Here is a 13275-nt window from a genome sequence, read left to right as displayed (position 1 = left end):
GCAGGTATATTTGTTGTTGCTATTCCATGAAGGATTTTTTTCCCTTCTCATTTAATAAGACAAACAAAGCTCTTTTTTCATCTCAATGAAAAGTGTCCGAGTCTATCTGGGACCATAATTCTGCCTTGCTTCCATGTTAGCTACTATGGCACGGTAAATTATTACATGAAAAATCGATGCTTAACACAGCATGTTCACTATATGTTCCTTTCTTCAGATCCAAGTATGTAGTGAGGCCTCTGTGCTCTCCTGCCACTAAAAAGGAAAATTTAAGGGTCACTTCCCCCTACATATTTTTTGGAGGCCTACATTCATTGTGGTATCTCAGAGGAAATGGGGAAACTTTTGAGGGAGCAGCAGAACAGTGGGGTATAGAAACTGGAAGAAATAGAGGTCTGGGTTCTGAGGGTAGGGGAACCTGTGGCCAGCTCCATTGTGGCACCCTCAGGAAAGTGACAGGACCTGGGGAAAGGCTGGAGGGACTGACCATGTAGATCACCTAAGAAAGCTGAACCCCAAACTCCAGGAACTACCAGAGTGATGACTGATGAGTCTTGAGCCACAAGATTCAAGATCCTGTGGGTTTGGACAATGGAAAACCCAGAAGTAACCAGTGGGATCGAATGTCTAAAGAAGGAAGCTCCCTGGCACTTTGCATGAGCTGGGAAAGACCCCAGTAAGGACAGTTATTGAAGTTCTGGCAACCTTGTGGAATGGGAGTTCAGAATAAAATTGAATCTAGTTTTCTGAAAATAAAGTAAAGCATTTTTTCTTGCACTCCTGAGTTTGTGGAATAAGATTGACATCTGTTACCACAAATTATAATCAGACAATTTGTTTTTTTTTTTTTTTAACAAAGGAACATGTTAAACAAGTTATAGCACAGATCATCATGTTGTTAAGAGTAAAGCTGAAATATTTTACACATGCTTAAGCAATCACTGTCAATGAACCAGAGTTCAGCAGAAAGACCTATAAAATTTTGGTTCCCAAAAGGCACTTTCACTTTGATACCAGCGTCACAGTCACTGGTTTCACTAACATCAGATGCTTTTCTTAGTAATAATTCAAAGGCTTTCAGAGTTAAAAATTCCCATACCAGGGACTGGTGACTTGAGGGGAATTTTACCATGTAAATGATAACTATAAAATTAACTCTGACTGCAGCTTGAACTTTGGATGAATTTTTTTTTAAATATCAGAAGCAACAAGAGAAACAACAAGAACAACAAAAATTATTTAAAACTTAAAGTTATTTCTTCTTTTAAATCTGAATTTTAAAAGAATTCCACAGGGCTGCAGCCAAGGATGTTTGCCATAGAACCTTTCATCCCTTACACTTTTTTTTCTTAAGATGGAGTCTGTTGTCCAGGCTGGAGTTCAGGGGTGCGATCTCAGCTCACTGCAACTTCCATCTCCCAGGTTCAAGTGATTATTATGCCTCAGCCTCCCGAGTAGCTGGGATTACAGGTGCCCACCACTACGCCCAGATAATTTTTGTATTTTTAGACAGGGTTTCACCATGTTGGCCAGGCTAGTCTCAAACTCCTGACCTCAGGTGATCTACCTGCCTTGGCCTCCCAAAGTGCTGGGATTACAGGCATGAGCCACCGTGCCTGGCCACATCCCCCACACTTTCTTCTTTGACATCCCTCTGCCATTTTCTACGTGATGGACACAGGCTGGGAGGACAGTCAACAAAAAAAGGAAAATGTACTATCTTATAAGATTACTGTTTACACTTTCTCTCATGGCCTTTCTCTCATCCCACAATTCAATAGCTACTCAGAGCTTCGATCTACATATTTTCCAAATCATTGTCTCTCCCCTCTCCAAAATAAATCTTGCATTCCAAAGTATCAAAAATTACAGAAGAAAAAAGAAGTCTCCTCCTGCAGGAGATGTGGCTATCACGTTGTTGGAAACATCCCCTCTCCTGCCCTGTAGTTTTGCCGCTCTCTTTCCCAGTTCTAGTTTGTGCACTCTATCCCAAACAGGTGAACTGGGAAGCAGCAGCTTTGCCTTCCTTTGCAGTTTGCAGTTCTAGATTTTTCAAAGTTTTTGTAGAATCCAATGGATTCTTTGTACAGTGGAAAGAGCAGGAGATAGGGGTCCTAGATTAAAGATCTACCTCTGCTACCAGTTAGCTGGGAGAACTTGGGGAAGCTACAATCTCCCAGTGTCTTTGTATCTTCAAATACAAGATGAAAGCAGTCCAGTACAAGATATCAAAAGCCATTTCCAGTGCTAACATCCTCTGCTTCCACAAGATAGTATCCTTAGCCTTGTAGGTTCATTCGTTGCACATTATTCTTGAAGAGATGTCCATGAATTTATTATGTCAGCTACTGCTCGTAGCATTTCAGGTCATTCTTTTGTTTGTGAGACAAGGGAGGTCTCACATGGTCACCTAGGCTGGAGTGCAGTGGTGATCACAGCTTACTGCAGCCTCAACCTCCAAGGCTCAAGTGATCTTCCCACCTTACACTCCCGAGTAGCTGGGACCACAGGCACATGCCATCACACCTGGCTAACTTTTTTGATTTTTGGTAGAGACAAGGTCTCACTTTGTTGCTCAGGCTGTTTTTGAATGTCTAGGCTCAAGCAATCTTCCCACCTTGGCCTCCCAAAGTGCTGGGATTACAGGTGTGAGTCACTGCACCCAGCCCATTTCAAGCCATTATAATCGCACTTGTATCAGGCATGTCCACTGAAGTTACAGTTCTGTTTTATACATATTTTTTGGAAGAGAAAGAATTATCCTTTTCTACTTTATACACATTTTTACTTCTGGACACCTGTGCACTTAACAACCTTATAGCAACTCTAAAACACTATAGGAGAGGTGTGGAGGAGCCACATGTGAAAGTGGAGCTGCCAAGCTTCCTAACAAACTACTACATCTCTGAATATAGATATTTTTCTCAGACTGACCCCTCATTTGAACCAAATATGCAATTTCAATGTTTGACACTTACAGTGGTCACTTACTATAGATATTAATTATTGATATACTTAAAGGAAACTCACTAGTCTCCATATATAATGTACATGTAAGCACGCATTAGATAGGGAGAATCCTATCCTTTCATGATGTTTCTCCATATCTTTCTTTACCCTTAGCAGGAGCTGTTCAATCTGCCTCAGTCTTATGACCCTTATCAGGATAGTAGGTTGAAGAGTGGGAAGGAGGACTGAGAAAGTGTGAACATAATCCCTTATAATTACAGAGATTTTATAAAACTTATTTTATAAAATAGAGTATTGATAGCTTCTTATTGTATCTTGTTCACTTTACAATGTTATACCAGTCCTCAATGAAGGTTTAATATTTACCTCCAAATATAATCTTGGAACAAATCTAAAGGCAGAAGTTGATGAAAAACAGCCTCATCACTCCCTAGATGCATTTTGTATATGCTTCATTTTATACAAATTCTCCAATGGTGTTTGAGAGAAAATGGCTAAATAACATTATAATAATCGAAAATGAAATTTTAGTATTTTTACATCCATCTAACGAAAATAATATCTCAGTGTTTTATTATTGTCTGATCAGTAAATAATTCCTGCCTTATAAGCCTTAGACAAAAGAGCTTCACATATTCCAAAGAGAAGCTAGATATTGACATTTATGACCACAGACAAATGGATAGGGAAATAGCTTGGGAAAACAAGAAGGATGAAGATGGCAGCATTTATAATTTCAGAGGGACTGTACATAGATCACATATTAAGCATTTTGTAGAGTCTCTACCATGTGTTCAGAATGTACAGGTAGGTGCAACAGGAGAGAATCAGAAATCTAGGTTAGTTCAAAAACAGGTCCTGAAAGTTACAGTTGGGTCCATGGCAATGAACTGGGAGTCAGAAAGTCTTCAAGCACGATTGGGTGGTGTTGGCTCATGAGAACCTCAGGAGTCCCTGACAGATTGGTTTACTTCAAGCTGTTAAGTTTCCAAGCAGGCCAAAATGTAAACTAAGCACCTGGCATCTCCCCAAGGACAGAGAGGTGCTCCTTCAGTGTTTGGGTGATCGAGGCCACCTGCACAAGCCTAGTCATGCACATGTGATGAGGTGCATGCCATCACTAGCATCATGAAGCAGACACTCTTGCCAAACAATTGAGCCAAATGGCTAGGGGTTCTAAATTCCAGTACTTCCCCTAACAAGGCCACAGGTCTGGTCTAAGGGTGACAGAAAATCTATCAGAGCAGCTGCTAGGAGTAAGGAAGGACACAGGATAACAAAACCTGTGGGGACCTAGCACAGGAAGAACAGAGTTAAATCTGGTGCTTTTTGCTTTGGGTCAACGAGAAAGGGCAGTGATTGCAAGGATTAAGGAAATCTTGAAATTTGTGAAGGAGATAAAAACAGGACTGAAGCAAATGTAGATGGGAACTAAGAGGTTAGTGACTGAAAGGTTACCGCATTTTCACTGTAGTTAGTTGCTGCAGTGAACTTTTCCACCTTGGATTGTGGGGCAGGCAGAAAAATTCCCAAGGCAAAAGAAAAGGATCTTATTTTTAATGATTCTTTTGGTAGTTCCTAGCACACAGGGTCAAAGGAGAATGAAGAAGTGTGACTCAGAGCAGGGTCCATTTACAGGTCCTTGCTGTAGATAGGATGATGCCACTCACACTCTGAGTAATCTCTTCCCATCACTCCAAAGAAGTTTAAACCAGCTGGTAGCTTAGCTGAAAAGAAAATAAGAACCACCAACAATTTAGTGTTTTTAAAACTGCCTAAACCATCTTTTCCTTCCTCAAACAGGCACGATAACAGAAGCGGCCGGTGGGGGGTGACAGTTGAATGCCCCCATGATACAGCCCAACCAAGAACCAAAGTCCTCTGCACACCTCTCGCCCAGGCAAAAAGAGAAAGTAAAAGTATATGGTTGTTGCCAAGGGGTGTAGTGGATGGGGCTGGCACTACCCTGAACATCAATGAAGGGTGCCTGTTTCTGGTCCTGCTTCCACAGTGAGAGGCAGCAGGTCCCCAGGCAGGCGACTTGCACTTCAGTGTGGGGCTGTCAGCCTTGGGGAGCAAGGTCGTTTGGGGCTGATAAACCATTGAGAAGAAAGTTTTGCTGCTTTAGGCGGCGGGTGAGGGCATCATAGCTGACTCTTGGCCTTGGTCACTTTCGAAGGAGATGGTTTACTTAATCTTTCTTTCTGACGTGCACCATGGATGCAGTGAAGTCCGTGAATCGTTGGGAATCCTTGGCGCTGCGGATGGAGGCTACTCTTGACACTGTGGCCAATGTGACCAAGGGGCGAAGGAAGGGCGAGAACCGGTGGGATAGGACGCAGGGGGCAGATGGGGACCCTCATACTGCAGCAATATTTTAGAAGAGAGACGACGGAGCAGGGTACCCGCCCGGAAAAGCCTCCGTGCGCCTCCTCTACGGTGGACCGCGCCCATCCCCTCAGCACCAGAAGGGCGCTGCCCTCCCACACCCACCGCGCCCTCTTCAGGGCCCCCGAGGGCACTGGGGCGCCTCCTCCGCCGGACCTCCCCTAGCTCACCCGTCCGGCACCAGAGCTCCCTACACTCCGCCCCAAGCAAAGCAGCCGTGACCTGTCCCGGGGGCGCAGCCCTTCCCCGGGCTGGAGAGGCGGCAGAGTTGCGGCGTCGGGGTCCCCAGCTAACTGCGGGGTGGACGTGCCCGCGGTTACCTGCGTGGGCAGACGGCTCTGCAAGCTCGAAGCACCAGAGGAGCAGTATGAGGAGCACCACCGCGCGGCGAGGGGTCGCCCAGCGCGTTCTCATCCTGAGCCGGCGCAAGCTGTCTGGCCGGGTCCTCGGGCGCACGCGGCACCCGCCCCGCCAGCGCCGAAGTCCAGGCACCTGGGGACGCCCGGGCGCAGGCCCCGCCCACCCCGCCCTCGGCCAATCAGAAGTGCGTCTCCTCTGCCCCGGGGTGGGCCGGGCCGGCTGTGGGGCTTTAAGAGGGCGGGGCGCTGGATATCTGCGTGGGGTGGGACCCGCAAGGAAGAGGGAAGTGCAGGTCTGTGGGAGAGCCTGGCGCCACCAGGCTACTGCACTGGAGGGTTCGGTCCCCGCCTCTTCATCAGCTAAGCTGGGAAGATGCGGTCCTTACTGAAACTTGGCACCGTCCTGGTGGGTGGGTTCAGTCAGTTTAGGACCTTGTCCTCTGCCTAGAGCACCGTGGTCAGGGAAGACTTCTCCATTCCAGCCTGGACTGGAAAGGGACCCACGATCCCTTCCTCCCCCGAGGAGGAAGTGAGCACCTGTCTTGTGGGTGGCTGCGGTCAAGTCTAAGAATTCAGTCGTCCTTGGCAACATCTTGGGTATTTTGATAGTGCAAACAAAGGTGGAATAATGGTACGCTACAGTTCTACTCATAGTTGTTAAAGAATTAAAAGCAAGAATTACCAGAGTGAACAACGACACTTCCAAGGATGATTTATGCTTTATAACAATTTGACCTTTGAGAGTAAGCTCTTTGCTTAATAATTTAATGATAATAATAAGAAGCTGGTAGAAATGTAGAAGTCTGTTATGCAGAACCAGAAATTTCATGTCCTACTTACGCTTTTCTTGTGGACACTGCTATCATTATGCCAAATTCTTAATGACCTAAATTGCTCGAAAGTGAATGTTTTATACTTTCAAATCCCATCGTCGCTGAGCACATAATGTGTACTTGAGGTGGCCTCCATCCTTGTTGCATGAGGATGCAAAGACCTAGGTTGCTCTTCCTGACTCCCACTGCCAAAGCTTCACAGATCGGCTCCCAAACCTGCCCTGGTTCTGTCCTCTCCCCAGGTTCTGCCCTTTCAGTTGTGTAGATATAGTGAGCACTTAACCAACACAAGATCTGGGAATGCCATGGGATAGGAGGACAAAAAGACAACATCCCTGCCCTCCCATGAGTACTGGGGAGACTGAGGCACTGTGGTGGATAATATTGTCAACTTGATTGGATTGAAGGATGCAAAATATTGTTCCTTAGTGTGTCTGTGAGAGTGTTGCCAAAGTAGATTAACATTTGAGTCAGTGGACTGGGAGAGGCAGGCCTGCCCTCAATCTGGGTGGGCACCATCCAATCAGCTGCCAGCATGGCTAGAATAAAAGAAGGCAGAAGTTGACTGGCTGAGTCTCCTAGCCTTCATCTTTCTCCCGTGCTGGGTGCTCCCTGCCCTCAAACATCAGACTCCAGGTTCTTCAAGTTTTGGGCTCCTGGATACCAGTGGTTTGTCAGGGGATCTCCCATGACACAGACTGAAGGCTTTGCCCACAGATTGAAGGCTGCACTGTTGGCTTCCCTACTTTGAGGTTTTGGGTCTTGGACTGGCTTCTTTGTTCCTCAGCTTGCAAACGGCCTATTGTGGGACTTCAACTTGTGATCGTATGAGTCAATACTCCTTAATAAACTCCCTTTCATATACATCCCTCTAGAGAACCCTAATACAGGCATACAGAGTGACACAGGGCAGAATAAATGGGGAGACCCGGACAAAGCTTGAAGGAAGGCAGCATCTTTGCTAGAGCAGGTACAGCTGGTGGGAGAAAAGTAGTGACAAAGCAGAGGCCAGAAAATACAACCAGCATCAGAAGATAAGTCAAGAGTCCAGGGTAGCTGACCAGCAAGGGGTGTGTCTGTGAGAGAGATGAAAGTGAGTGTGGTGGGGGCCCCAGTAGAAATGACAGCAGGAAGGTGAGTTATGTCTGTTGTGGGAAGGGTCTTGACTTTATTCTAAGGTGGGAAGTTCTGAGTAGGAGAAACTGCCACTGCTCTGATCCCCTCTGCCTCTGTAGGTGCCTGCCTTTCTTTCTGATCCTGCCCAGCTTGGAGCTCTTTGAGGGCAGTGGTCTTGCCATATTCATTATCACATCCTCAACACTGGGCACAGGCCTGTCCCAGAGTAAGCTCTCAATAAATGTTAATCAATGAATGGATTCCTAGGGCCACCACCTTAGCTTAGGGCCATATAAGCTCCTGCTTGCATTATATTGCAATAATTTCTCAACTAACCTCACTGCCAACAGTTATTATCCTCTCTGGCAAATGAATCCTTCTAAACACTGTTTGGAACATGCCCCTGTTCTACTCAAATTCTTTCAGTGCTATTTGCATATAGCAGGATTTCCTAAATGCTAGTTAAGGGGAATTATGTAACCCTGAGATTTTATGCAGCTTTATAAATGCACTGTGTTTTGAGGAAGAAGAGGAAGGGTCCAAAGCTTTCATGAGCATCTCAGAGATGCCCACAATACAAAAAGAAAACTCCAAGATAAAAAGCAAGTACCTCTACAATCTGACACTTTCTCTTTACTCCCTTCCTATGTCACTCTTTGGTCCAAGCTACCTGTCTGAACCTGTCTTGCCTTTTCTGTCTCAGTCCATATATGCATATCCAGAATGCCATTTTCCTTTTACTTGTCTTAGTTCTAACCTTTCTTGAATTTTCTGTTTAGATCTGACATTTTATGTAAAATCCTTCTATCAAGGGGTTAACCTTCTTCCAAACATCCACATAACACTGTGCATTCTGTTCACCTGCATTTGACATTTATACCTCCAGCCACAATTTTTTCTTCTGGGACATGTGCACTGATTATTCCACCTAGGTTACAGATTCTTTATAAATATTGTCAATGGTGACAATAAAAAGCAATGTGTCTTTCAGGCCTCACCTTGGATGTTACTTCCTCAAAGAAATCTTTCTTTTTCTTTTTCTTTTTTTTTTGACTCTGCGGTCTAGGTAAGCTTCCTCTATAACAGGTTCTTCAGGCTTCCCACACGTCTTCCTGAAAGCACTTAGCAGGGCTCCAGTAGATCATTCTGTGCTTGCTCATTTTTTTAATGTGTATCTCCTTCACCAGGCTGTGGGCTCCATAAAGACAGTGACTATGGCTGCTTCATTCACTTCTGTGTCCTTAATACCTGGCACATGATTTGCTGCATGAATGAATAAGTAAATATATAGTAATGCCTCATAAATGATGCAGGCAATGGAAAGTCTAGACATTTAAAAGAGGGGAAAATTAGCTTGGGTGGGATTAGCAGTCTTCAGGCACTGAATTGGATGTCCTTGGATGAGAAGCATTCAGTAGATAAAGGCAATGAGGATGCTGCAAGCTGAGACAATGGTGTAAACAAATTACAAACATCTGCCACCCACTGGGCGCCCGGCCATGTGCTAAGCATTTCCCATGTACTCTCTTGCTTAGGAATCATCCTACAAAATAAGTACTCCTATAATCCTCATTTTATAAATGTGGAACAATGGAGAGGAGATTGATAACCTAGGCAAGGTTAATAGCCACAAGTGAAGAGATGGAAATATAACTATAGAACTTGAATGAGTGTGTGAGTGTTAGTAATATTTTATTCCCAATCACAATTATGGAGGAGGGGAACATGCGCTTTTAGAGCCTCTGAAGTTATGTTTTTAAATTATAAGATAAATCATACCTAAAAATGAATAGCTACGCTTTTTGGCCTCTTGCGATCATGTTCACCTTACTCCTTACAAAGAGGTAACCTCTCCTCTCACTCTCCTCTGACTCTCACTCTTTCTTTACACTTTTCCCTTATATGATTCACTAGTTAAACAGAACCTATAATTTTACCTATTTTTGAATTTCATGTAAATGAATCATTTCAAAGTTTTTTTTTTTTTGCCACTTGTCTTTTTGCTCAAATTCTGTCTCTGATGATCATTTGTGTTGGTGTGTGTAGTTATAGTTCATTCATTTTTTTAAAAAATTTATTTTTTTTATTGCATTTTAGGTTTTGGGGTACATGTGCAGAAAATGCAAGACATTGGCGTAGGTACACACATGGCAGTGTGTTTTGCTGCCTTCCTCCCCTTCACCCACATTTGGCATTTCTCCCCAGGCTATCCCTCCACAGCTCCCCCCACACCGCTGTCCCTCCCCTCTTCCCCCAATAGACCCCAGTGTTTGGTACTCCCTTCCCTGTGTCCATGTGTTCTCATTTTTCATCACCCACCTATGAGTGAGAATATGCGGTATTTTGTTTTCTGTTCTTCTGTCAGTTTGCTGAGAATGATGTTCTCCAGATTCATCCATGTCCTTACAAAGGACACGAACTCATCATTTTTGTTTGCTGCATAATATTCCATGTGTATATGTGCCACATTATCCCAGTCCAGTCTATCATCGATGGGCATTTGGGTTGGTTCCATCTCTTTGCTATTGTAAACAGTGCTGCAATGAACATTCGTGTACATGTGTCCTTATAGTAGAACAATTTATAGTCCTTTGGATATATACCCAGTAATGGGATTGCTGGGTCAAATGGAATTTCTATTTCTAGGTCCTTGAGGAATGGCCACACTGTCTTCCACAATGGTTGAACTAGTTTACCCTCCCACCAACAGTGTAAACGTGTTCCTATTTCTCCACATCCTCTCCAGCATCTGTTGTCTCCCAGATGGGAGACATTTTTTAATGATCGCCATTCTAACTGGCGTGAGATGGTATCTCAATGTGGTTTTGATTTGCATCTCTCTAATGACGAGTGATGATGAGCATTTTTTCATGTTTGTTGGCCTCATATATGTCTTCTTTCGTAAAGTGTCTGTTCATTTCCTTTGCCCATTTTTGAATGGGCTTGTTTGTTTTTTTCTTGTAAATCTGTTTGAGTTCTTTGTAAATTCTGGGTATCAGTCCTTTGTCAGATGGGTAAACTGCAAACATTTTTTCCCATTCTGTTGGTTGCCGATTCACTCTAGTGACTGTTTCTTTTGCCGTGCCGAAGCTGTGGAGTTTCATTAGGTCCCATTTCTCTATTTTGGCTTTTGTTGCCAATGCTTTTGGTGTTTTGGTCATGAAGTCCTTGCCTACTCCTATGTCCTGGATGGTTTTGCCTAGATTTTCTTCTAGGGTTTTTATGGTGCCAGGTCTTATGTTTAAGTCTTTAATCCATCTGGAGTTAATTTTAGTGTAAGGTGTCAGGAAGGGGTTCAGTTTCTGCTTTCTGCACATGGCTAGCCAGTTTTCCCAACACCATTTATTAAACAGGGAATCCTTTCCCCATTGCTTGTTTTTGTGAGGTTTATAAAAGATTGTATGGTTGTAGATATGTTGTGTTGCCTCCAATGCCTCTGTTCTGTTCCATTGGTCTATATCTCTGTTTTGGTACCAGTACCATGCTGTTTTGATTACTGTAGCCTTGTAGTATAGTTTGAAATCCGGTAGTGTGATGCTCCCTGCTACGTTCTTTATGCTTAGAATTGGCTTGGCTATGCGGGCCCTCTTTTGGTTCCATATGAAGTTCATGGTGGTTTTTTCCAGTTCTTTGAAGAACGTCAATGGTAGCTTGATGAGGATAGCATTGATTCTGTAAATTACTTTGGGCAGTAAAGCCATTTTCACAATATTAATTCTTCCTAACCATGAACATGGAATGTTTCTCCATCTGTTTGTGTCCTCTCTTATTTCGTTGAGCAGTGGTTTGTAGTTTTCCCTGAAGAGGTCCCTTACGTTCCTTGTGAGTTGTATTCCTAGGTATTTTATTGTTTTTGTAGCAATTGTGAATGGCAGTTCGTTCTTGATTTGGCTCTCTTTAAGTCTGTTATTGGTGTATAGGAATGCTTGTGATTTTTTGCACATTGATTTTATATCCTGAGACTTTGCTGAAGTTGCTTATCAGTTTCAGGAGTTTTTGGGCTGAGGCGATGGGGTCTTCTAGGTATACTATCATGTTGTCTGCAAATAGTGACAATTTGGCTTCCACCTTTCCTATTTGAATACCCTTTATTTCTTTTTCTTGCCTGATTGCTCTGGCTAGAACAGTACTATATTGAATAGGAGTGGTGAAAGAGGGCATCCTTGACTAGTGCCAGATTTTAAAGGGAATGCTTCCAGTTTTTGTTCATTCAGTATGATATTGGCTGTTGGTTTGTCATAAATAGCTTTTATTACTTTGAGATACATTCCACTGATACCGAGTTTATTGAGGGTTTTTAGCATAAAGGGCTGTTGAATTTTGTCAAATGCCTTCTCTGCGTCAATTGAGATAATCATGTGGTTTTTGTTTTTGGTTCTGTTTATGTGGTGAATTACGTTGATAGACTTCCGTATGTTGAACCAGCCTTGTATCCCAGGCATGAATCCTACTTGATCATGATGAATAAGTTTTTTGATTTGCTGTTGCAATCGGCTTGCCAATATTTTATTGAAGATTTTTGCATCTATGTTCATCATGGATATTGGCCTGAAGTTTTCTTTTCCTGTTGGGTCTCTGCTAGGTTTTGGTATCAGAATATTGTTGGTCTCGTAAAATGATTTGGGAAGGATTCCCTCTTTTTGGATTGTTTGAAATAGTTTCAGAAGGAATGGTACCAGCTCCTCTTTGTGTGTCTGGTAGAATTCGGCTTCCTCCTGCTTTAGCCTTGGGAGGACACAGGAGTCCAGGAATTTATCCATTTCTTCCAGGTTTACTAGTTTATGTGCATAGAGTTGTTTGTAATATTCTCTGATGATGGTTTGAATTTCTGTGGAATCTGTGGTGATTTCCCCTTTACCGTTTTTTTATTGCATCTATTTGGTTGTTCTCTCTTTTCTTTTTTAACAACCTGGCTAGTAGTCTGTCTATTTTGTTGATCTTTTCAAAAAACCAGCTCTTGGATTTATTGATTTTGAACGGGTTTTTGTGTCTCTATCACCTTCAGTTCTGCTCTGATCTTAGTTATTTCTTGTCTTCTGCTAGGTTTTGAGTTTTTTTGATCTTGCTCCTCTAGCTCTTTCAATTTTGATGATAGGTGTCAATTTTGGATCTCTCCACTCTTCTCATATGGGCACTTATGGCTATATATTTTCCTCTAGAGACTGCTTTAAATGTGTCCCAGAGATTCTGGTATGTTGTGTCTCTCGTTGGTTTTGAATAACTTCTTTATTTCTGCTTTCATTTAATTGTTTATCCAATCAACATTCAAGAGCCAGTTGTTCAGTTTCCATGAAGCTGTGTGGTTCTGGGTTAGTTTCTGATTTCTGAGTTCTAACTTGATTGCACTATGGTCTGAGCGACTGTTTGTTATGATTTCCATTGTTTTGCATTTGTTGAGGAGTGTTTTACTTCCTACTATGTGGTTAATTTTAGAGTAGGTGTGATGTGGTCCTGAGAAGAATGCATATTCTGTGGATTTGGGGTGGAGAGTTCTGTAAGTGTCTATCAGGTTTGCTTGTTGCAGGTTTGAGTTCAAGCCCTGGATATCCTTGTTGATTTTCTGTCTGGTTGATCTGTCTAATATTGACAGTGGGGTGTTAAAGTCTCCC

General features: G+C 43.2%; 1 protein-coding gene across 2 annotated transcripts in view; it reads right to left on the bottom strand.

The window, feature by feature from the left end:
* Nucleotides 1–5852, bottom strand: part of LOC100402350 (CD302 antigen) — a 171046-nt gene extending 165194 nt beyond the window's left edge. For both annotated transcript variants that reach the window (XM_002749408.7, XM_008998828.5), the window contains exon 1: nt 5679–5852. In XM_002749408.7, coding sequence (XP_002749454.3) covers nt 5679–5772 — 94 coding nt within the window. In that variant the 5' untranslated portion in view covers nt 5773–5852. The remainder of the gene's footprint in view (nt 1–5678) is intronic.
* Between the last annotated feature and the right edge of the window lie 7423 nt (nt 5853–13275).

Source organism: Callithrix jacchus, chromosome 6, assembly GCF_049354715.1.
Source record: "Callithrix jacchus isolate 240 chromosome 6, calJac240_pri, whole genome shotgun sequence".
NCBI lineage: Eukaryota > Metazoa > Chordata > Mammalia > Primates > Cebidae > Callithrix > Callithrix jacchus.
Note: the sequence above shows the minus strand (reverse complement) of the source record. Positions and strands in the feature narration are given on the sequence as shown.